General features: G+C 43.4%; 1 protein-coding gene across 8 annotated transcripts in view; it reads left to right on the top strand.

Annotated features, from left to right (window-relative positions):
* Positions 1-25,582, top strand: part of bcas3 (BCAS3 microtubule associated cell migration factor) — a 320,419-nt gene that overhangs the window by 54,824 nt on the left and 240,013 nt on the right. For all 8 annotated transcript variants that reach the window (XR_013844306.1, XR_013844307.1, XR_013844308.1 and 5 more), the window contains exon 14: positions 22,234-22,367. Coding sequence is in view for 5 of the 8 variants with exons in the window: in XM_080006287.1 (XP_079862413.1) it covers positions 22,234-22,367 (134 nt within the window). In the remaining 3 variants the exon portion in view is untranslated. The remainder of the gene's footprint in view (positions 1-22,233; positions 22,368-25,582) is intronic.

The following is a 25,582-nucleotide window of genomic DNA, read 5'->3' as shown; positions in this document are numbered from 1 at the left end:
GTTGGTCCCCTTCTTGCTGTGGCTGTTTATGATCCCATCAGCAACAATAACAACACAGACGCTACTTTGGGGCCCAGCATGGATCTCGCCTCTTCATCCACAGCCACTTGATTGCTTCTCTCCGCTGCCTCCGACATAGCTTTGATTGCTGCTCGCAGACTCCGACTGCTGACTCCCAGGTCCCTGAGCAACCTGGTGGCCAAAGTTGCCATGAATCCCCTGCACCCCACCTTAATGGGGCGGACTTCAGCGTTTCAGCCACGTTGCTTTGCCTCAGCGGCCTGCTCAGAGTAGCGTAGATGTTTACGCTCATAGGCCTCCTCCACTGAGTCGTACCAGGGTACGTTGAGCTCAATGATGAAGGCCTTTCTGAGTGAGGGGGACCAGGGTGTCAAGTCAGGTCTTTGGGCAGTGGTAGCTATTTCGGGAGGAAAGATAAGCCGTTGGCCAATGTCCACCAACATCTTCCAGTTACAGGCTAGGCGGAGCTGGTCTCGCCTTGATGGTGTGGAGTCACTCTTGACTTGGGGGCCAAGAAAGGAGCGTCCACGTCGCAGTTACAAGCCACAAGCTACGCTGAAAGCTGCAAGCTACAAGCCACAAAGCTACAGAACACAAGAGAAAACATCATGCCTGGAGATAGACACAAAGGTCGATGTCGGAAACGAGGAACCTCCTCAAGACCAGCATTGACAGTCATATCTGTGAACATTGAAGGGTTCTCCTCTGCAAAACAACCCATCTTAGCCAAACTTTGCAGCAAACAACACTGTGATGTTCTCTGCTTGCAAGAGACTCACAGAGGGAGTGAAAATAACCGCCCCACCATACCAGGAATGGTCCTGACCACTGAGCGACCTCAACAGCAGTACGGCAGTGCTATATTTGTAAAAACAGGGTTAGCTATAGAAGATACAGATATGTCAGACGACCATGACATCGAAGTCCTATCTGTTGAGCTATGCAGTGCTGTAGTAACATGTCTATAAACCACCACCTGTAGACTTTATATTTTCCCAGCCAATCCCCAAAGTACACAGCAAACCACAGATCATCATTGGGGACTTCAACAGCCACAGCACCCAGTGGGGCTACCCTGAAATGAACAAAGATGGAGAAGCAGTAGAGGACTGGATGGATACTAACCAACTAAGTCTTATCCATGACCCCAAGCTACCACACTCGTTTATCAGTGCTCGCTGGAAACGTGGCTACAATCCAGACCTCATCATGGTCACAAGTAACATCGCTGGACTGTGTAAAAAGACTGTGCTGGACCCTATTCCATCAAGTCAACACCGTCCCATTGGGATCCAAATTAATGTAGCTGTAGTCCCAACCATTGTGCCCTTTAAAAGGCGTTTTCAACTACAAGAAAGCAGACTGGAAAGGCTTCATCAACGAGCTGGAAAGGAAAATCAAAAATATAATACCAGTTAGCAAGAACTACGACCAATTTGCTACCCTGGTGTTGAAAACTGCTCGGAAACACATCCCACGAGGCTGTAGAGTTGAATATATACCTGGGCTTTCAAAGGACTGTGCAGGACTCTATGACAATATGTCAGCATGTTTGAAGCAGATCCCTTCTCAGATGAAACATCTGCCCAAGCTGAGAAGGTGATGGAAAACATTGCCCAAGAGCGAAGCAAGACCTGGAATGCTCTTATTGAGTCCACAGACATGTCAAAAAACAGCAAGAAAGCATGGACACTTATTCACAAGCTAGGGGGTGATCCTAAAGCAGCTCCTTAACGCCCAAAAGTCACTGCCAACCAAGTTGCCAACCAATTGCTCTTGAATGGAAAGAGTGGAAAGAGAGGGAAAAAGACCAAGCTGAACCGCAAGAAATACATTGAGGACCCTGCTTTTACAAGACAGCTTACTATGGAAGAGTTGGAAGGGGGAATCTCTACCCTCAAACCAGGAAAGGCAATCGGATTGGATAACATCGCAACCGAACAGATCAGGCACTTCGGTCACAAGGCAAAGACATGGCTTCTACAGCTTTACAATGAGTGCTTAACAACACACAAACTCCCTAACATCTGGAAGAAAGCCCACATTATAGCACTGCTGAAACCTGGGAAAGATCTATCCGCTCCCAAGAACTTCAGACCAATCGCACTTTTGAGTCATACCTACAAGCTTTTCGAACGTCTGATCCTCAAAAGAATTGGCACCTTTGTTGACAAACACCTCATCCCTGAACAAGCAGGTTTCCGCCCTGGCAAGTCGACAACTAGCCAAGTACTCAACCTCACTCAGTACATCGAAGACAGCTATGAGGAAGGGATGGTAACTGGTGTGGTGTTTGTCGACCGCTCAGCTGCTTATGACACAGTCAACCACAGACGTCTCCTCAGCAAGATCCTGGAGACCACAAGGGACATCCGTCTGACAGAACTGATCGAAAGCATGCTTGAAAACAGGAACTTTTTTGTTGAGCTTGGAGGAAAGAAAAGCAGGTGGCGAAGACTCAAGAATGGCCTTCCACAGGGAAGTGTGCTTGCACCACTTCTCTTTAACATCTACACCAACGACCAACCAAAAAGTGCAGACACTCGCCGCTTCATCTATGCAGACGACCTTGGCATGGGTGCACAAGCCACTGACTTCAAAGTTGTGGAAGACAGACTCTCCAATGCTCTGGCAGAGCTAACACCTTACTATGAAGAGAACCACCTACGTGCAAATCCATCTAAGACACAGGTATGTGCTTCCACCTGAGAAATCGTGAAGCCAAGCGCCAACTGAAGGTCAACTGGTCAGGAACCTCCCTCGAACACTGTGAGCACCCGGTCTACCTAGGGGTAACCCTGGACAGATGCCTCTCTTTTAAGACCCACATTGAGAAGACCAAGTGTAAAGTGAGTGCGAGGAACAACATCATCGGCAAGCTCACTGGAACAACCTGGGGTGCTAACTCACAGACTCTGAAAGCAATCGCACTGGCTCTCTGCTACTCAGCGGCCGAGTATGCCTGCCCAGTATGGGAGCGAGCTGCCCATGCCAAGAAGTTGGACCCCGCCCTCAATGCTAGCTGCCGCCTTATCACTGGCTGCCTGAAACCAACACCTACAGACCGACTATACATCCTGGCAAGAATAGCCCCACCAGAGATACGACGAAATGCAGCAAGCAAGAAAGAGCGGCAACAACAGTCCAATGATCAAAGACATCCTCTCTTCGGCCATGTGCCAGCCAAAAGCCGCCTTAAATCCAGGAAAAGTTTCCTGAAGAGCGTCCCACCTCTCAGAACACCGAGCGCAAGCAGTGAAAGAGTCACTCGGTGGGAAGAAAGACTTGACAACCTCCCACCAGAAACAACAATGGAGCTAAAGGCGAGCGAGGCACTGCCCCCTGGAGCAGACACCAACTACGCAGTGTGGAAATGTCTTAACAGACTAAGATCTGGTGTTGGACGTGCAAAAGCCACTCCTGCCAAATGGGGATACCTGAATGACGGGGACGCTGTGTGTGACTGTGGAACTGGACCACAGACCATGGAGCACCTCCTGATATGTCCGCTGCTGGAACAGCCCTGCACAGCATCGGACTTAGCAGAGTTTAATGAGAAGGGACAGCAATGTGTTCAGCTGTGGCTGAACCACATCTAGCCAAGCCCTGTAATTGACTGTTTTGTGGACACGACAAGAAGAAGAACTCTTGACTGCCTTAGCCCCCTCACAGACAAAAGGAATTGTCTGGAGGGGGTTGCCCATTACTGGAGGTAGGGAATTGGCAGCAGTCCTTTCCAGTGCAGCAGCAAGGCTCTTTAGGACCTAATTGTCCATGTATAACGCCCTTGGGTAAGGCTGGTTTTACACCCTGAGAGAATGTGCTTGAGGGAGGCTGGCATTTGGCAGAGTGCACATCCAGGATTTTCGCCCCACCACTGATGCAGGTTGGCAGGTGTTGAAAGGACATCAAAAGTAGCTCTGATGGAAAAGCTAAGTTACCATGCCTCCATGACCCGCACATCCTTCCAGCTGATCTTCCTTATCTCCACCTTGTCCCACCTTGTCCACTGTCCCTGTTTTCCGAGTGGGACTGCGTTGGCCCATCTTGCGGCCTGCTCCTGATGGCGCACCTCATCCACCACCATCTTCCTCGGCGGTGGTGCTAAGGCCTTATGCCATGCTATGCCATGCTGGATGGCCAACTGTGAGTCCCAGGCCTGCTCTTCCTTGCTGTACATTCTGAGGGCTCGTGCTGCTTCCTCCAATGCTCTGGCTGGTCTCCATTTGCGCCCTGTTACCAGGGTTGGGGTGTTCTTGCTCACTGTCAAGTCACAGGATTCGTTCAGTGTCATCTGGAGTCTTGTTTTTGCACACTTGAATTCCTCCATTAGAGCAGTGAGGGGCAGCTTGAGGACACTATTTCCGTAGAGGGCTGTGGTGGTCAGGCAAGGTGGGACCCCCAGCCATTTCCTGATGTAAGCTGTGATTCCTCTTTCCAGTTTCTCCACTGTTGAAATGGGAACCTCATAGATTGTAAGGGGCCATAGTGTCCGGGGTAAGAGTTCAAACTGCCAACACCAGGTCTTTAGCCTCCCAGGCAGCTGGCTGTTGTCAATGGTCTTAAGGCCACATTGAATCTCCTCCTGCAGCTGTTGTACTGGTTCTTTGTCTCTCAAATTTGCATCATACCACCTTCCAAGGCTTTTTACAGGTTGCGCCGATATGGTTGGGATGGGGTCATCGCCAATGAAAAACTTTGCATCAGACAGCACTCCATTGACTATGGAAATGCTGCGTGACTTGGATGGTTTAATCTTCATGCGAGACCCGTTGATGTTCTCCCCCAGCTTTCTGAGCAGCCTTCTGGTACATGGGGCTGTGGTGGTGAGTGTTTTAATGTAGGTTCTGAGTGGGGGGAACTGCAGGCCTGATTTAGGCCGTTTCCCGCCCACCACCTACTTTGAGGCTTGGATGATGACCTCCATCGCCATTGTGAAAGCCAAAGATGAGATGGTGCACCCTGCCATAATCACAACTTGCAGATGTTGCCAGGAGGTGGTGAAATCTGAGGTGGTGAAGCAGAATTGCAGATCTTCAAAGAAAGATTTAACTAGGGCTGTGATGGTGTCTGGAACGTGAAAGGCTGCCCGTAGGAGCCCATGGGGCACTGAACCAAAGGCATTGGCAAGTTCCAGGAAGACCACATGTAGGTCCCTCTTCTCTGCTATTGCCTGTTGAATCTGGTGCCAGATCATACTGGAATATTCCAAGCACCCTGAGAAACCTGATATTCCTGCCTTCTGTACTGATGTGTCAATGTACTTGTTCTTTTGCAGATAATTACCCATCCTCCATGCGATGACACTGAAGAAGATTTTTCCCTCCACGTTTAACAGGGAGATGGGTCGGAACTGGTTGATGTTCGCTGACTCCTTCTCCTTTGGGATCAGCACCCCTCCTGCTCTACGCCAGACTTTGGGTATTACCGCTTTCTGCCACGCTATTCACATGAGCCTCCAGAGGAATTTCAAGACATCTGGTGTGTTTTTATACACTTTATAAGGGACTCCGTTGGGCCCTGGAGCTGATGCTGTTCTTGCCCAATGTACTGTGTTCCACCTCTTTCCACGTTGGGAGGCCTGTCTGCATTTGATGTCCTGGAGGGTCGATTGGTGGAATGTCTGTCGGAATAGTCAGTTGCTCGTGCCTGGATCTTGTATCTGAATGTGTAGTTCTCAGGTGCTCCTCAAGATCTTTCTTAGTTGTTTGAAGGACTCCACTCTTCTTTGTGAAGAGACTTGAGGAATTTGAAGGGATCCTTAAAGAATTGAGATCTGGCTTGTTCTTTCTTCCTTCTTTGCTTCCTTAGGTTCTCTGCTCTGCGGAGGGTTTTCATCCGGGCTTTAATGCCAGCCTGAACCACATCTATTCTTTCTTTTTCGACACCTGGGGCTCTCTTCCACCTTTTCCTCAGTTGTCTCCTTTCCTGGATGAGGCGCTTGATCTCCTGTTGCCTCCTGGAGGTTGGATTGGAGGAGCCTCTTTTCCCCTGCTTCTTCTCTTGGTTTCCAAAGCACCATACTGATAGATGATATCCCCCATTCTTTCTAACTTATTTTCCACTGTCCCTCCCAGTTGATGGACCAGAGTCAGGTCGCTGTTGACTGTTTCCCACTGCTGCTTGTTGCTGAATGCTGGCCACTTGACATGCACTCTGTGCCCGGATAGCTTTTTCTCCACTGCAGGAGGCGGGGGGTTGGGTGAGTTCTCCCACTGATATCTGTGTGCTTGGCTCCGTCTCATCCACTACAAAGGTACTGATGCGCAGCAAGCTGTGGTGTGCATCCGGTTGCTGTGCTTCACTCGACTGATTTGACACCCTTCTGAGGAAGTTGTCAATGCGAGGCCTCTGTCCCTCTTCTCTCAAGCACTTTTTCCTTCCCTGGTGAATCCGCAGCCCCAGATACAAAGTGACTTTCCTCCACCGACATACACAAATCTGCATTTTGTGGACTGCTTCTTCTGTTGTCCTGGTACTTACTGCAGTGCTCTCTTGTGCTGTGCTCTTATCACTCAATGTCGTTTCCAGTGCAGAGTTCGTTGCCATGTTGTCAGCCAATGAGTCTTCTTTCACCCCCACTCTCGCAGACTCTAGGGGTATTCTCTTCTGTTGTCTTTTTGTAGATATGGCGGGTGTTCCCAATGTGTTAAGCTACCCCATGCCTGTCCCATTGGGGTCTGTTTATAACAAGACAAAGATAACACCTTCAAAATTATATTGATGGTGCACTGACTGATTCTAATATGGAGAAAAGAAAATGGCAAAAATAACAAATGGAGCTTCATAATCAACAAAGATTTGCTGTAGTAGTGTCTGCTCATTTCATTTGTGCCGACAAATGAAAAAAGGACATAATAAATGTAAATTTGGAGGAGCGGGTGGGTAGACCCATGGATAATTCTACAGTTGGAGGTAAATTATTATAAATATTATGTTATTATAAATTAAATCCTAAACTGTGAAGTGCAATAAAGATACCTAATATTCCTTTATTTTAATATACTGTACATTACATGAATTCCATATACGCTTCTATATTAATCCTCCTTCCCTGGTTTCCTCTCGCGCTCTCATTAGCCACTTTTATACAGAGATCCCGCGATATCGCAGGAAAGAAGATCCGTCTCTGACACAGTATTGGTCTTTTACGCTGAACAAAACAAAGGCGGCATAATCCCGCCTCCATGCCCCCCCCCCCGTTCTAAATTTGAGCATTAAAAATTGTAATATATATTAGAATATTAAACATAATAAAGCATACAAATTCAAATGAGATTATAGAGGAATATCTGCAGCCCTCGTATGTTTTAATGTTAATTCTGACAAGCCACAGCTCCCGAATGGATTTCTTTTTTTCTGCGACCAACTGACCAATGACCAATGAAAAATTTGGTCATCAAAACTTTTACACAGACTGCTTTTCAGGCCCATTTCGCCTCTGACTCCTCCACTGCTGGCTCAGAGGCGGATCAACAATGCCCACACATTCCGTCTTTGTAACTTTGACATAGAACGGCGAGGCAGAATAAATGCGCTGAGATGAGATGCAACGTCATGTAATTGCCACACAGTTAGTCTTGTGCCTTCCTGTTTCCAAGCATGCATTGTGTTAAGACTTTGAGAGTTATGTTATTAAGTTCTGTTGTTGAGTATACGTTTCAAATGTCATATGCAAGTGTTATGCATGATTGTTCAGTGTTGTTAAATTGTTAGTAATTGTTTCTGTTTATGTTTCAAGTGTTTTGGGGAAGTAAGAAACTGAAACTGAAACTGTGATGGACATTGCTGTTTGGTTTGATGATGCCAGTGTTCATTTTCATGCTGAGTAAGTTTTTTGTCTTTGTCTCTCAATTTGTTTAGCCAATAAATAGACTGTTAAAGCAAACTTAGTCTTACTTCACCGACCGCCACAATACATACAGAGACAGACAGAGATTCCTTCCTTTGTGAGTTAGATATTGAAATCATGTAGGCAAACGCAAGTAACGAGTAATGATGTAATTATTTGATTTGTGACTGAAATGTGATTACTGAATTTAGGAACAGTAAGACGTTACATTACTCATTACAGACAAATGTAATACCCCCAACACTGGTCTTACACTCATCCAAACTATAAGAGTGGCGCTGCGAGAGGCGCCAATGGAGAATTTTGTCCTGATCTCATAAATTTGTCTGGGACAGCCAGATCCACGCAAATATTCTTGAGTCTGAACAGGGAATAACCATCAACTAACAACCATTGAGGTTTTGACATCAACCAAAATCTCAATAGTGGTTTGTAAAGAACTTGCACGTCCTTTGTGTTCAGAAATAGCAACACTCAACGCGAGCCTTGTGCCAAAGAAAATAAGTATGACGGCACTCTCAGAGCTTTTGGAGGCATCATATAGGACTCAGCATCACAAAAAAGAAGTGTGGCACAGAATTCACACAATGTATGCGATGCAGCATTACAAGGCTTACAGATTTTAAGCCAACTGACTCTTCTGTGTTGGGCTTGCAGTTCTTGTATATTAATGTATCTAAAATAAATATACTTCTTTACATTTATTATTCCAATGTACTTGATGTTCAATGAGCTACATAATTGAACCATTAAGTGCAGCATATATAACCTTTTATGTGTATCTAATTTCTCCCCCCTTATCCCTACTCACATCAACACTTAGATAATTTCTGTCCAAGTCACTGTGCAAGTCGCCAACTCTGAATCCAGTAAAAGAGCCCCACACCTTCACGCTTCCTCCTCCATGTTGGACAATTGGTGTCACACACTGAGGAACCATCCTTTCTCCTACTCCACGGCGTATAAAAACCCTGCGTGATGAACTGAAGAGTTCGGTCCATAAGACCTTCTTCCCGTCTTCAGTAGTCCACTGGCGGTACTTCATAGCCCTGGCAAGCCTCTTTTTCTTATTTTGCCATCTAAGCATTGGCTTTCTTTCCGCCCAGCGACCTGTCAAACCTGCAGCTCCAAGTCCTCTCTTCACATTTGAAACTGAGACTTGCTTCCTTCGACCAGTGTAAGCGCTGCTTGTTGTCCTGTGAGCAACCTATCAAGCAGGCTCAACAGCCTGCGTGATAGTACACAGAGACTCTCAGAAACTATCTTCTGATTCTGTTGTGGCTTTGGGTCTGCCAAACCTCTTCTTGTTTGGAGTTTCCTCCAGTTTCCAGGTACCATTTGATGGTGTAGGAAACTGTACTCACTGATACCTTGGCTTTCTTTGCAGTTTCTCTAAAGGAAAGACCTATACTTTTAAGGGTTATAATGGTCTGTCTTCCTTTGTTAGTTGCCTTTTTCTCCCCATTATAATAGCAATACACTACTTCCTGCACTGCTGTGTTGTCCAAATATTTCTTCAGAGGGTGTACTGTAATTGCAGTCTGTTCCAACACTGCTTTTATACAGACAAAGGGTTTTTAAGTAATCAACAAAAGTTGGTACACCTGTAGGGATTGTTTGACTTTCAACTTTCAAGGCTTAATTTATTTCTGTTGCTGCAGAATAGCTGTACGTTTGTAAACCATTACTTGTTCCCTGAAAAAGGCCTTTTTAGAGCTCTAAAATGTACATTTTTCAGTTTTTGATAACCTAAACTTTTTACCTCTTACCTTTGTAGCATTTCAGGTTGTTCACTGGACAGCTTACATTTAAATAAAAACTGGAAAAATTTGGGTATTTTAAAACTATTGGTAGTCTATATATATTTTGTCATATCCAGGGAGGCACTGGAGACAGCCCTTGAGCTGCAGATTGCCGATGCCTGATCCCATGGAAGTGGTTGCTACTGAACTGCCTTCATGGACTAACTGACGGTGGTCAAGCTCTGCACTCACCAGGAAACAATGGCATGACTCAACAGCACTTGGAAAGCCCTGTAATTCTTGGCTGAGTAGAGTTATGTAAGAAACCACAGTTGCCTGTGTGCATTGGAGGCACTACAGAAGACAGTCTCTGGTTCTTGGTGTGGCTTCTGGCGTTCTGCAGTGCTTCTCTAGATCTGTGCATCTATTTCTGGTCGTGTAATTAGAGGGATGCAGTCAAAGTGCCACGGCAAAGCGTTCTCTTTAACAGCTGCAATGTGTGTGCGCTTGTTTTCTTTCACGTCTTGTCCCCTTAACCTGTGACTAACGATCCTTGACTTGATTATTATGTCCGATGCCAAAGTCCAAATGCACCCATGCCCCCATAGAGGAGGATGTTGCAAAAGCTTGGGCAGGTTTTTTTGCAGCTACGACTTGCGCTAGATGGAGTGGTCGACCCAAGAACAAGCTTTCGAGCCTAAATTTTCTATTATTTTTCCAACACAAAAATCCATTACCTGTCACCAAGACTGAGGATCAAGTGTTCTGCGGTGCTTTTTATTTATAGTATATACACACATCTATGTTACAGCTTTTATTTTTTTACATTTTTGAGAGATATTTAATGCTTTTGGTGCTCCCTACTGCAATGTGTTGCTGTACTGTTCTAACACTACAGTTCTGAAGTCTATTGTCGCTTTGGATAAGTCGCTTTGGATAAAAGCGTCTGCTAAAAAAAAAAAAATGTAAATGTAAAATGTATTTAGTGAGTCAACCATCTGAACACCGCTCTGCACACTTTTTTATTCTCCAATTTTTACACTTGCTGGCTGCCCAGAGAATCTACTTTTCTTTTTATCACAGTTTGCCTTGGTGCTTCTGATGGGTGACTTCAAGTCCCCATTTTTTGTTTTAAATAAAAATTGAGGGACAAAGCACAGGTTAAAGTGTCTATTTTAATATTTTGGTATTTCCATGAAACAGTTGTTTAATGGAAAATTTTGATCTTCCTTTTAACCAATAATCAATAAATCCACTTTAATAATACTTCTCATTAAGCCACTGGCCTATAAATCAGCAAGTACTCCAGATTCTGTATTATCTGTCAGGATTTTAAGTTTGTTACTCCGTAATATACCTTATCTGTCCTCACAAAGCAAACAAAACAATTTCACAAATCTAAAGTCTGAAATGCACATGGATCGCATTGAAGAGTAAAAGGTCCTAAAGAGGAAGTTTTTGAACACCATCAAAGCCAGGGATGGCAGATCAACCCAGACTGAATCTCTTACCACACGCCAATGTCCCATAAACCACGTACCCGTGTTTAGTAACAGGACGGCGTAATGAATAGGCTGGCCCCATAGAGATGAACCAGTGAGGCAGCTGCACCGTGAAGGCAGTGCTCCACAGTGCAATAACTCCGTCCCTCCATCTCACTGATGTGTGAAGGAAAGCAGACCGTTGCCGAAAAACCCCCGAAGCCACACGCACATGTTTAACACGAGGGAAATTCCCCGTCGCCACCAGCTCTCCTCGGCCCACAGCCACACATTTAGCACAGATTGAGTTGTGTCTTCACACCAAGATAGTAATTAGCACTCACAGCTGCAGCTCTGATGTGATTTACAATAACCTCTCTCCAGGGCCCTTTCTCTATTTTGCTGCTTTAAATGGAGGACCAGAAATCTCTTGAATCTTTAATCTTGAGATTGCTCATATTTAGATTTAAATGAGAAAATCTTTTATTTTTATCATTGTTCCTAATTTTTCTTTTCATTCTTCATTTTGCCATTTTGTTGATTTTTGCTATAATTCTGTCATTCTGTTCTATTACAGTATATTTGTGATCTAAAGGAGGCGGGACAACTCTGACAATACAGTATTTAGGTTTTACATAACAACCCCCTCAATCCCTTGTGTTTGCAGATCTAAGCTATAGTCTTTCTTGCCCTTGTTCTGACTATTATATACTTATGTCTATAATATGAAGGACTTCCAAACATCCCACAGAAGTATATCAACAAAGGATCAAAACAGTTTGGACATCTTTCACCTTTTACAAGTCTCTCTTGATCACTTCAAAGAGGTGCCACATACTGCGAACTCAGTCATTGGTCAGGTATATCACTGCTTTTTAGCCTCTTGTTATGAAATCACTGACACGTCCACAGCGCCTCATCCTGGCATTTGAGCATTCCTTTCCACATGGAAAGCAGCAATAAGTAGACCTCACAATTGGCTTTCTTTCTCTGTTAATACTCACTATACAGTTAATGTAGTTCCGCGACCGTGTTTGTCGAGTACACAGAGCCTCTGTCAAGCCACCCTCTGGCCATTGTTTGTCCAAGAAGCTGTCAAGCTGGCACCGTCTGGCAGGATATTTTTACACTGTTTCCATGTGAGGTGGTGAACCAGCTGAGCTAACCTCCTGGTAAAAAGAGAGAGGGATGAAGATGGACATAGGGCCTCTCAAATAGAGGGCCAGTAAAAACCACACTGGGATAAGAGAAAAGGATTGGGTGGAAGAAGATGGGGTGTAGAGACTGGGGCAGGGAAAAAGGGACATTGGCGCTGGACAGCAAAATAAAAAGGGAGGAAAAAGCTTGAAGAGTGAAGGGAAAAGGATCTTATTGATCCTTTTCGCTTCAGAAGGCAGATGAAGAAAAGTGTGATAGAGAATAGAAGCCCTGCAAATACATATCAAGACAAGTGATAGAAGAGGGGGAATATCATTTAACTTGAGATGAGACTAGAGAGGAAACAATTGGTATAATTATTCAGGAGAAAGGATTGTCATTGACCCAGAGTGCTGGGTTTGAGCCTTGTCTTGCGTATTACATTACATTACATTTAGTCATTTAGCAGACGCTTTTATCCAAAGCGACTTACAATTATTCAAACACCGACGGACGCAGCCATCAGGAGCAATGAGGGGTTAAGTGTCTTGCTCAAGGACACTACAGCATGCTAGCAGGAGGAGCCTGGGATCGAACCAGCAACCTTTAGATTACTAGATGACCAGCTCTACCTCCTGAGCTACTACCCCCATATCTGTCTGTGTCAAGGTTACATGTTCTACCTGCCTTTTCCTTTTGCCTTTTTGTGCAACCATGTGGCCTACTGTGGCCCTTACCCAGCAAATTGGGCAAAGAAAATGGGTTGAAGGATTGTTGCCTTCCTTGGCTGATAAGCAGCCGAATAAATCTATCAAGACCTAAAGAGATCATCATTTTGAGTGAAAGTGACTCAAGCTACAAACTAAACTACACACACAGGCACTGACCCTTTTCACTCTACCCCCTCCCCCCATTAAAAATCAGTGGCACCATCAAAGCACTGTGAAATCTTATCTGTGACCATCGGCTGTGAATGTTTAACGGGATTTATTAGTTAACAAAACACTCAGAAATATACACACACACACACACACACAAAAATGAGAGACAGTGTAAAAACAGGGAGATTACCTCTCCAGCCCCACTGTCTGCCCGTTTGTTCAGCGAGGGGATTAAATACTCACAATCCCAAATTCTTTATCAGGAGATTTTGGTCAGGAGCAATTTGTTTTGGGGCTTTATAAAAAAATAAAAGAAAAACACGGCAAATAAAAGCGGCCTGGTGTTTAAGCTTTCTCCTAAGCCTCTGTGAGAACATGCTTGTCCCACGTTGGAAAATCCCCAAAGGTAAGCCACCGCACAGTTGAACATATTAGGATTCACTGAGAATTTGTCTTGCCAGTGGATTATGGGGCTGTCTTTTGGCCAGATGGACTCAGGTGAGGTGAAAGGGTTGTTTTTTTTTAATGTGTTTTATTTTCATACCCTGCCACGTTACTATGTTAAGCGCACCCAATTTATGGTGTACTACTGATCAAAAAATTGAAATTCATCCGATATGTAAATGTTTCATTAACAAGTGATTTGGGGAGTGTGTGTTTCCCCACTTAACGTGCTGAAAATAACAAGCCTTGAGCTCTGCCGCGGTGGCGGTCACGCGTTGTGAACTTAACCGCCACAGTCGCTGCCCCCGGTAAGTGTGTCGCAATACATGAAAGCGCTGCAAAGTTTTGCCTTGTTAAAAGTGCTTGCATTCCACCATCTTAATATCAAACTAATAGCTGCTGCCTCTCGACAAGGCTAGACACACACATACACACTTTGTTTCATAGCTAATACTTTAGTGCTCACAGGTGATCCGCTTGTGAAGCGCATTTTAAAGAAAACAAGCTCCTCGGTTTTGTCCTGCTGTACATCAAAAGAACCAGGGGGAGCCTTTTTTCGCCTTTTCTGTCTTTCTATCTCCTTCAATGTGTGATCCCTCTCCTTTCTGGACCCTCCCTTCTTTTCTCCACGCTATGTTCGTAGGATGAGTTGTGGATGTGGTCACAGGGGAGGGGGGCAGGCCCAAAGTGTCCACAGCTCAGCGCCAATTTGCTGTGCTCCAGACTCCCTACCCACCATTGCCCATCCCCAGTGTACCCCGACATTAAATCAAAAGTGCCCCTCTAATCAAACTGCACTGAAACCGTCCTCAAATCACCATGGTCAGTGACAGAATCTTTGTGGTCTGTCCACTCCTCTATCACATCCATTCATCTATTAATGTATTCATCTGCAGACATCAGCACAATTTTAGTTGTCTAAAGGTCAAAACTTTCTCCGCTGAGGCCAAGAGAGAAAGAAGACTATTTTTACTGAAAAAAGTTGTCTTTATTGAATTTAACAGGTCATGGTTCAGGGGGTTTCACTTTTCTATGTCTGTAAAAGATTAACAACTTATTGACCGCAATGTGACCCACTGTGATTGTTTGACCGTGTCTTGCTTAGCTGTGTATGGGTGCGTGTGTGTTGCCCTCTCCCTCACTTATCTTAATGGTTTGAGGGGCAGAGATGGATTGGGTGGTGTTGGGGGTTCTGGTCTCAGACCTTGCTGTAGATGGCTACGTGGCTTAGATGTGACGCTGGGGACCTGTCTACTTTACACATGCTTGCGTGTGTGTGTGGTTATGTTTTCCTCCTGGCTTTCATAAACACAAGCGAGCCACAGGCTTGTGTTCAGCAGTGTTAATTTTTAAGCACACATCAGCATGAGCCATACTGTAGGATGCCCAATGTAACTAGGGGATGTTTGGGGAACGTTTTGGTACCTAGTTGATAAATAAATGAGAACTTTTTGGAAACCAGTTGGTTAGGTAGGAAAATGGGAACATTGTGGTACCTATTTAAGGTAAACATGTAGGTAGCTAGTTTGTTAAGTAACCGTGAATGGGAACCTTTGAGTACCTAATTAGGAAGTTAAATATGAACATTTTAGTAACTGATTTGGAACATTTGGGTTCTGTGGTGTGTGGAAGGTGTGGTTTTGAGCAGCCACACCTGACCTGGGTCTAGCTATTTGGGTCCCAGGATCAGAGTGGCTGCATACCTGTTGCTCGTAGGTTGGTCTAACGGGCAACAGGTAAAACCCCATCCCCACACACTCGGTATGGGAAATGGGGAAAATTTGGATAACTAGTTTGGCACCGTGCAATGCAAATGTTTGGGCACCCCAGGTCAAAATGCATGTTTAAATGAATACTAAGTGAACATAAACTGGGTCAACATGATATATTTTTTCAAAGTTTAAAGGCGACCTATAATGCAAAACTTACCTTTTCAGCATTTGTGCACATACATTTGTGTCTCTGATCGCTCTACTAAAACTCAAACCGTGAAATCAGAAAACCTAGTCAGTTTTTTGTGAGCCGCCTGTTTCAGAAAACATGTCTTAAAAAGAGCCGTTCAGTTTTGCTGCACTGTCACACGTCACCGAGGGAGTCATTCTAATAAGAACCGCCTTCCATCTGAGTAACTCAACAAACAAAAAACAACTTTTAAGAGAAAGGAATTAATACCTACTGTTCACAACGAACTGCGGATGATGGAAATGAAAGTATTTAAAAAGGAAATCCTCTGAATGTTTCCTAAAAAAAAAAAGTATGCAGTACATAGATTAGTTGTGCGTTACTCCAAACAAACCAATAACATTTTTTATTGTAGATGTATTTATTTATTTAAATTGTTTTCCAATGCTTACATCAAACAAAAAATACCTGTGCCCGAGAGTCCCGGTGCGTAGTGGTGTCCGTGTCTCCCACAAGCCTGGAGCACAGCAACCAAAGTCAGAACAAACTATTAAATTAGGCCTTGTAGATCTAATATGAGTGAAGATTCAGCAACTGGATTGTTTATTTCTCCCCTCAAATTTATTCAGAAACGGATTTTGGTGGACTGATAAGGTGAAATCAGTGAAAGTTAGAGTAAATACCACGGAACCCGGAAGCCATGCTCAAACGCTATTGGCTCACAGAACCCGGAACTTGGGCTCAAACCCCATTGACTCATAGGACTTGGGGCCTATGGGTGGCTTCTCCCACAAAAATAGCCAGAATGTTAGAATGACTAGAATGCATAATCTGAGTCATATTTTCAGTTTCAGTTTTATGTTTTGAGGGACCTCAGAGACCTATATTAAGTTGTCAAAATAGGAGTATAATAGGTCCCCTTTCGTCACCTTCCTAAAACAATGGCATAAGTCATTTTTTTCAGGCTTTTCAGAAAACACAAAAAACTTAACCAAACATATTATATTTATTAATGATTTCAATCAAAAAGGTTATGACAATAGATGATTATTGACATACTGAGGAGGTAGGTGATTTTACCAGAGGTGGCCAGCATCATGAGAAGATGATTTAGGCCAAAAAAAAATCAATTTTGTCAAAAAATGACTTATACCATTATTTTAGGAAGGCGACGATACTAGTGCACACCCGTTCAAAATGTAGGACCTTCGAAGACATTTTAATGGCACAGTTTAACAAAATGTCAACAATTCAGTTCTGTGTTCCATAATGGAAGATGAAACGGCCGGTTAGAGTCCGTCAGGGAAAGACACCCTTTGTGACTCAGTAGCAGAGCCCTGATGCCCTGCCCCCACTGGCCTGCTGTTCACTGTTTATTGAAAATTTTTCAAATGTTACATTCCATGTCTCCTGTCCAAATTGCATTAAATTCCACATTGCACACCCTTGGGTCCCCAGCAATACACCCACCAAGTGAGAAGTAGATCGGATGACCAGTTTTTGAGGTAATTGAAGGACATACAGACAGATGAACAGACAGAAATGCAGAGATTCCTTCCTTTATAGTTAGATGAAATGAAAAAAATTACAGTTTCAAAATAATAAAAAGGAGAAAGGCCCTGTGAAACTTTAACAGCTTTCGAACACTCTGAAGTCAGCTGTCAATCTTTCTTTCTTTCTTAGGGGATTTCTTTTTCAATTCTTCCTTTCAGAACACCTCTAATTTGGAAAACGACATCCAGGATGGTGTCATTTGGAATCTTGCCACACATTTTCAATGTTATTCATGTCTTGGGACTGTTATTCCATTCACCTGTGTTTCCTGATAGGTCATCATGGTTGATTTTCAGGTACAGTATGCTTCAGGTCATTGTCTTGCCCCAAAGCATAACAGATCCACCTCCATGCTTGACAGTTGGCATGGTTTCTTATCCAGAAATGCTTCACTATTTTTTCATACACTTTCTTTGGTTATGGCCAAAAAGTTATGCAAAGCAAAATATTCCGAAATGCTTCTACAGGTTCTCTTTTGTGTGCTTCAGATACTTAATTTTGACAAGGGAAATGGGTACATTCATTAGCATTTTGTTTTTCATGGAAATAAACTTTATTCTGATGTCAGTTAGATATTCATTGAATTGTAATGCATTTTGACCTGGGGTACCAAATGTTTTACATTCCCCTGTAGGTAACATTATGCTACCCAATTAGGAAGGTTAATGGGAACATTTGGAGTTTGGAGTTTAACTTAGTGAGGAAGTTGAGTAGTCACATTTGGGTACCAAGTTAGGAATAATAGTTTGGTTGGTTAGTCAAACATAACATCCGTCTTGCTCTTGACAGTTTTTCAAACAAATAAATAAAGAGATGCAATCCTACAGAGCACTTTTACCTTACAGCACAAAGTCCTGTATGCAATGTGTGCTTGGACATCTGCATGAAGTGTGCACATGCAGCCTTGTCCTCTACCTAGCCTTGCCAACCCTCAAGACAAAGCCTCGTCTCACGATGGATACTCTTTCATTTGTGTGTTGGGCTCATTTGCTCTGAAGTTTATGCATCCTGGTAAAGGCAAAGTAATCTTCCCCAGAGTCATCTTCCTTGTGAGCTTTATGCCTTACACATGGTTATACTTTGAGATTTTCAGATTTTTTGGAGCCTAGTGTTGCTAATTAGAAAGTGGACCACTTTTATCGTGGCCTTTTGTGTTGCCAAGTAGAGAAATGACTGCTCTCTCTCTCTCTTTCTCTCTGTCTTCTCTCTTACCCTTTCTTTCTCCTGCTCCTCTCCTAATCTGCCTTTTGCCACGAACCCCTTCTTCAACCACTTTGTAAATTAAACATCCTCCCACTATTAATGGGATAGAGCAGATGTTTTCTGTTTCAATGTTCAGGGACAGTACAGTAAGACCTGCAGCAAGCAAAACAAAAAAAGCAAAAAGGGGAAGAAAAAAGCCCAACAAAACAAGAAAGCTAGAGGTGATATTTATGGAAATGATTATATCACTTGCCTCATGTCTCATACGGACGCACATCTTGCACACATGGCAAATTAGAGGTCATCTCTTCCAGTTTCGCGTACGCCTGTGTGTACGCTTGCCAGTGCTTTTGGTACCGAAATGTCGTAAATAACACTCTTAAGCCCTGGTTCGAGGTGTTATAAATAGGACGTGTCAAACCTCGCTCAGTCCGGCCTCTGGTTTCCCCGAAGCTCTCTTTTTCTTCAAACCGCCCAGTGCCGCAGCTAGCTTTTAATTTGCTCTGCCCGTGGGTTAACCGACTGACGCCTTTCGGTGAGGGCCCCCATATTTCAACAAGGCCACAAAAGCCCCAGTCCTCCCGAAATGCTCGCACTAGCCAGAATATCTAACCCCCCCACAAACACCCCCACACCCCTCTTGTCTGAGATGCTTGCCTTTTTGGAGCACCATCAGCAGAAGAGAATCACAATCCCTGTGGTCAAGACTCATCAGTCAAAAAAAAAACATTAAAAAAACAAAGAATCTAGGGCCAGGCTGTCCAGCCACTTCGTTGAAAGGATGGGCCAAAACTGGGAGAGGCGAGGAAGAAAGAAAGAACGGGGAGAAAGGGTGGGGGAGAGAGAGCTCCCAGATAAACAGACCGCAGTGCCTCAACTCCTAATCACTCCACGCTTCCGTTTCCAAACTCTATAATTAGAAGCCCCCTCAACCCCCGGATTTTTTCTTTCCCCCTCTTTACTGGTTGACGCAAATGCTTCTTGTGGCTTGGCACCTCGTTTGGGGCGTGTGTTTTATTATTATTATTTTTTTCATATATATATATATATATATATATATATATATATATATATATATATATATATATATATATATATATATATATATGTGTGTGTGTGTGTGTATATGTGTGTTTATACAGTATATATGTATATATATATTTATATGTGTGTGTATATATGTGTGTGTGTATATACAGTATATACAGTATATATATAAACCACTAATATTGTGTAGCTCCCCCTAGTGCCAAAACAGCTCAGATCTGTCGAGGCATTGACTCTGAAGGTGTCCTGTGGTATCTGGCACCAACACGTTAGCAGCAGATCCTTTAAGTCCTGTAAGTGGTGAGGTGGGGCCCCCAAAGATTGGGCTTGTTGTTCCAGCACATCCCACAGATGCTCAATCAGATCGGACCCTAACCTTGGCCATCCACATGATGTAGAAGAAAATGTGATTCATCCAACCAGGCCACCTTCTTCCATTGCTTCATGGTCCAGTTCTGATGCTCACATGCCCATTGTAGGCGCTTTTGGCGGTGGACAGGGGTCATCATGGGCACTCTGACCAGTCACTGTGTGTTCTGACATCTTTCTATCATAACCAGCATTAACTTTTTCAGCAATTTATGCTATGGTTGCTCTTCTGTGAGATAGGACCAGACTGGCAGACTTCGCTCCCCATGCGTGTCATTGAGCCCATGACCCTGTCACCGGTTCACCGGTTGTCCTTCCTTGGACCACTTTTGGTAGGTACTAACCACTGCATACAGGGAACACCCCACAAGACCTGCCGTTTTGGAGATGCTGTGACCCAGCTGTCAAGCCATCACAATTTGGCCTTTGTCAAAGTCGCTCAGATACTTACGCTTGCCCATTTTTCCTGCTTCCAACACATGAACTTCAAGAACTGACTGTTCACTTGCTGTTTAATATATCACACCCCTTTACAGGTTCCATTGTAATGAGAAAAGCAATGTTATTCACTTCACCTGTCAGCGTTTTTAATGTTGTGGCTGATCAGTATATATATACTGTATATAGACTATTATATGCATATAACCATATATTATATTTTATGATTATATCTACATATATAATTGTTATTATTTTATTTTTCCTTTTAGAGGGAGGGTGTGCTTTTCATCTGCCTAACACATATTTGATAAAATCTTTTAATCTCACGCCATTCTTGTCTCTGTTCTACATTTGGTGTACCACCCTATAAAGCTTGGCCACTAATTAAAACTTCCACATAAGCCTTCACATGACAAATCCTGGGGAGGCTGAGGAACAAAAAGCTGAGAAAATTAGCAATTACTTTAATACCAGTCACAGGCAGGAGCCCTCCGTAGCATAAAAAACAATTGTCATCAAATTCTAGTATTCTATCATCAGTGGGTTTCCAAGTTTTAGAGTCAAAGCACTTCATCTCTCGAGCTGTTTGCCAGAGTTAACATCTCCATGACTTCTGAGATGGGTGGGTAGGTGCGAGAGGAGGGGGGGTTATGGGCGTCCCCTTGGCCGCGCTCAAAGCGGCCTTTTGTGGCCGAGCTCGTCGAGATCCGGATTTGTTTCTGGTGTGGTTTTGTTGAGCGTGTTGTTTATGGTGAGGGCCTATACTTTCTGGATTTTGACGAGCTTCAAATAAAAGGGAACCAAATGAATGGTCCTGTCAGTTGGGGTTGCACTTGCACCAAGCTGCGGCTCTGCGCAAAATTTGGATCTGCAAGGACGTGCAAACAGCTCCACACAAAGTCGATGCGTTGCACACGCACTACAACGCACCCGCGTGCTCAGTGTGTATAAACACACGCAGATGCTGCGCCTCTCGCAGACAGAGAGAACACCACAAACGCGCCCACGCGGACGCTCGGTAACACATAATCCCCGCTGAACTTCTGAAAAGCAGACAACATGAACTACAGTTTAGACCAGAACAAATTATGATGTGAGGGCGTGAGTTTTGAGTTTTATAACCCCTCTTGCCCTGGTTTTAATGGGCTGGTTTGTTTGCTTTAAAGGCAAAAATTCAACTGATATGTTTCCCTCTCTCCGTTGGGCTCGTGGCATTCTTAAAAACCCTGTTTACTGCATTCCTGCGTCTGCTATTAACTGAAATGTCTTGCATGAAATGTCAAACATGATCTCCAGTGAAATGTTCAATCTACTTTATTCAGCATGAGGATGATTGTCAAAGAAACATTGAAGATTTGTGTTTGTGATTCACAGTTTTATTATTTTTTGCTTTAGAAAACAATAATTTTAGTCGCAAACAAGTAATTGACTGATCCATGGGATACTATCCCATGCTACTTGAGATCTACTACTATGGCCTGAATTTCAGAATCCAATTATATGTGTCAGAATTGTACGTTGCATTTTTATGACCAACCAAATGTGTCCCTTAACCTGAGGGAAACAATCAAATTATTTTTCTCTCCTTTGTATCCCCAGCAACTTGGTCGTAATTCATTTAAAGCCACTGTGAAAGTGACTTAAGATTGATTAAATCAGTAATTTTTTGTATTTTCTATTTTTTGTAATCAAATGGTTAAAAAAATGTTCTTATTACAAATGTTCCTCAGACTGAGAAATCATCATTCCTCTAAAATACAACAAACATAATTCATAAATAATATATAATTATAATAATATAATTATATATATATATAATTTCAATGTGTAATTGTTTTCAACATTGCTGTTAACACACAGACCGTTCACCGAGAGTGAACTATAGATCCAACAGTTGTCAGTCGTTTGCTTGTTCTACATGGGGGGTGCAGAGGAGGGGTTCTTCTACAGGGGAAATAAGTTGCAAAAAATTAAAGATTGCTTTTGATTGATGGAATTGATCTGTTTCAATAACTGGAGTGCTCAAATGTTGCTTCCCCTTCTGAATTTGTACTACTGCTAATGATGATGGTGGTGGTGTGTGTGTGTGTGTGTGTGTGTGTGTGTGTGTGTGTGTGTGTGTGTGTGTGTGTGTGTGTGTGTGTGTGCGCCCCTCCTAGGCATGCTACTGGTAACTGCAGACACTCTGGGCCATGACTTCCACGTCTTTCAGATTCTAACACACCCCTGGGCATCCTCACAGAGCGCTGTTCACCACCTCTACACACTTCACCGTGGGGAGACAGAGGCCAAGGTCTGTGTACACACACACACACACACACACACAGATGTCTTCTGCATCATTTGTGAGGCGTTCTATCAGACCTGGGGCCTTGCATTTGATGCATTAATCTCCCAGCCCCTAATCTATCCGTCTCCCATTATGACTTCCCTCATCTTTGTCCAACCATAATTCCAGCTGTATTTTATTGTAGGTGATTGGCTATCAAGTTGTCACTTCCACCTTAAATGTATTGATGTGTCGTTCATTCATTTATTTATTCTTAACGCACTTATTGTTGAGGGTCACAGGGAGCTGGAGCCCGCACTAATACATTTCTGAATTCACACTTATATTGTAGTTGGACGGCCAAAAAATATACAAAGCCTTTATTTTAGCCTTTATTATCAATCTATTTCAGTCACAGGATGTTTTCTTGACTTGTGAATTTGCACAACAAAGATTATTTTACCCTCCTGTATTGCAGTCTAAATTGGTTATATGGAAACAAATTGGTCTGCATAGTAAATACAAGTTTACACGGTTTTGCTACACCTGCCGACCAGGCGATTATAAATACAGACTTTCCAATACAGACCAGAAAGTTACCATAAGTCCAAGTCGGAATTACATCTTGAATTTTGACGCAAGAAGTGTTTCCCAGTCGGAAGGTGTAAATTATAGCAACTCCCAAATGACACGGATGCATAAACCCACTTGATTTCAGCAGAATGACTCTCATCATGAATGAAATTAAGTTATTCTGGTGGCACAAAGTTTTTTTTGATCGCATGTAGAACCAAATCTGTTTGATGCTACAATTCATGTTCATAGGATTACATTACATTTCATTTTAAATGCATTTCGGCAGACAAATAATGTCTGGGGAGTGGCCAGATTTGGCCACTGGGTCACCAGTTGCTTTCCCCTTTTCTAGGGTAGGGCAGAGTAGGAGAAGTAGCACAGCCACCCAGAAAGGGCTTGACTGAGGAATTTAACTCATTGGACTGCACTGCCACCCTAAATTCTCGTATCCGATGTTAAATTCTTCCTGCCGAGTGCAATGGTAAAATCATGCATATTACTCACAATGGAAGTTCTTGCAGAGTTCTTTCTCGCTATAGCTTGATATATTCCAACTCTTGCAAAGGAGGAGCGGGACCACCCACTGAGGTTCGTCTCTCCCCGCTTCTAGCACTCCAGACATGAGCATGCGGCACAGCCTGCAGACGGGCCTTTCATCCTCGCTCTTGTCAATCTCTAAACACTGTCATGGAGACGGGACTGCAGACCATCAATGCCTGCAGAGCGCAGGGAAAGAGCTTAGATCAAACCAAAACTTGTCTGTTTGGGGAGGGATAATGACCATCTTTCCCCGTCGCCTGCGTGTGTACGTGTGAATGAGCTTGTGACAAGGCCATGAAAACGAAGAGTAACATAAAACGGTCCTTAATCTTCCCCGTGCATCTGTACTTTTGCGCATGTTTATGCTCGAACACAAACAAAAAAATGTCAGCACCAACCTTCCCACCCTCCTCCTCCTCCTCTTCCTTCGTCTTATCGAGGCACTGGATGATTTAGCAGCAACAGAATGACTCATTTCCTCTCAGTTAGCTCCAGAAATTGCAGTGGAATTCCTTGCGGCGCCCCCCGCCGCACCTCTATGCACTGGCTTCATCACCATTCCAAAGTAAACACAAATAAAGTGGAGACAAATTTGTAAGCGAAATAGGCCGTGGCAGCTCACTCAATGCCCCCCTCCGTTTCTTTGTGGTGTATAGCTTGTGCCCGTTGCAGTGTTTAAAAGAATTTAACCAGAAAAAATAACCCAAGCTAGTGCAGAATTCAATTTTAAAAGCCTTTGTTTAACTTTGCTGTAAAGCTGCATTAAGCGAAATTCTCTGGATTTCCCCTCGCATTCACACCGACAGGCTACCTACGGTGGCCAAGAAGTAACAAAAAGCACCGTGTCACTGAGAGTCATTTGGAAAAAACACTTGCACCAGCTTAAGCATTCTTAACAACCTTGTTATGTCGTCGCTATTTTAAGCACAACAGCTAGCCGTACCATAAAGCTCTGAGCTGCCACGTTTTTTTTTTAGCAGAGGGAGAATAGCCAGCTAGCTCTGATGTACTGTTAAAAAGAGCCGAAAAGCACATGTAGTGGTCGAATGGGAAGAGGATTCTCAGGGCGGTCGGCAGTTTTCACAAACCTTTACATTATAGGGAATCTTCGGATTAAATTTCATTCAAAGTAAAAATTTCTCAATGCGCCTTTTTTGCTTGATGGTCTTCAGCTGAAAAAAAAAAAAGCCAAAAGCTTCCAGAACTCTTCCAAAGGACGCCCGGATATATATTTATTGGGACACTCAGACATACAGCCTTCCTACACACAAAGACACACACAACCACAGGAAAACACAACAGTGTAAATTATCGGATCATTTTCCGCATTATTGATATACCTGTACCAGCTGCACTTCCTCGCTGTCTCTTCTCTCCGACAGCGAGTTGTAACACACCACTGCAGCGCCCACAGAGCCCCACCTCCTCTCACTCGCTCACTGTCTTCACTGTCTCATTCACTCCGGTTTGTTATGCTGTTAGCTCATTAAAGATGGAAATGCAGAGCCTCCGCAACTGATTTTGGATGAAAACAGCAGGAGTGTTATGTGGATATACTTCGCATTTTAGGGAAAATGTAAACCTAACTCAGAGAATTTGAGTGAGTGAGTGAACTTATTCTTTCTACTCCAGAGAGTGCTGCACCGTGCATGCGTTCCTGTAGTGGTTTGCCTGTGTATTTAATTTAGATATATTTATTTTTGTGTTTTTTTATTTATTTATTTAAACACAACTGAGTTCAGGGACTGTCCCATTACAAAAGAAAACTGTCCCCCCACTCTTCCGTTCCACGTCACACCATCTCCCCGTTGCCTTCCATTGCTAAATTGGTAAAAACTGGATGTTTTTGTGTGAATACTTGAAAATAATAAATCCTGCACTTCTGTAACGGGGAGACTCTATTTCCTGTCTACACTTTAATATGATGTGTGCTATTTTTTACCGTTTTTAATTATTTTCTTTTTTTTTTTAATATAATTTTTACAACGTTTAGTTTATTGATTTCAGTACCTGTGGACATTTATTTAGTTGATTTTTTTTTTTTTTTTTTTTTTTTTATTAAAAATAAGTGCATTCCAGAGACAATGCAGACAATACCATTAGTGTTAAATAATTGTTCATTT

This window comes from Zeus faber (genome assembly GCF_960531495.2).
Source record: "Zeus faber genome assembly, chromosome: 9".
NCBI lineage: Eukaryota > Metazoa > Chordata > Actinopteri > Zeiformes > Zeidae > Zeus > Zeus faber.
Note: the sequence above shows the minus strand (reverse complement) of the source record. Positions and strands in the feature narration are given on the sequence as shown.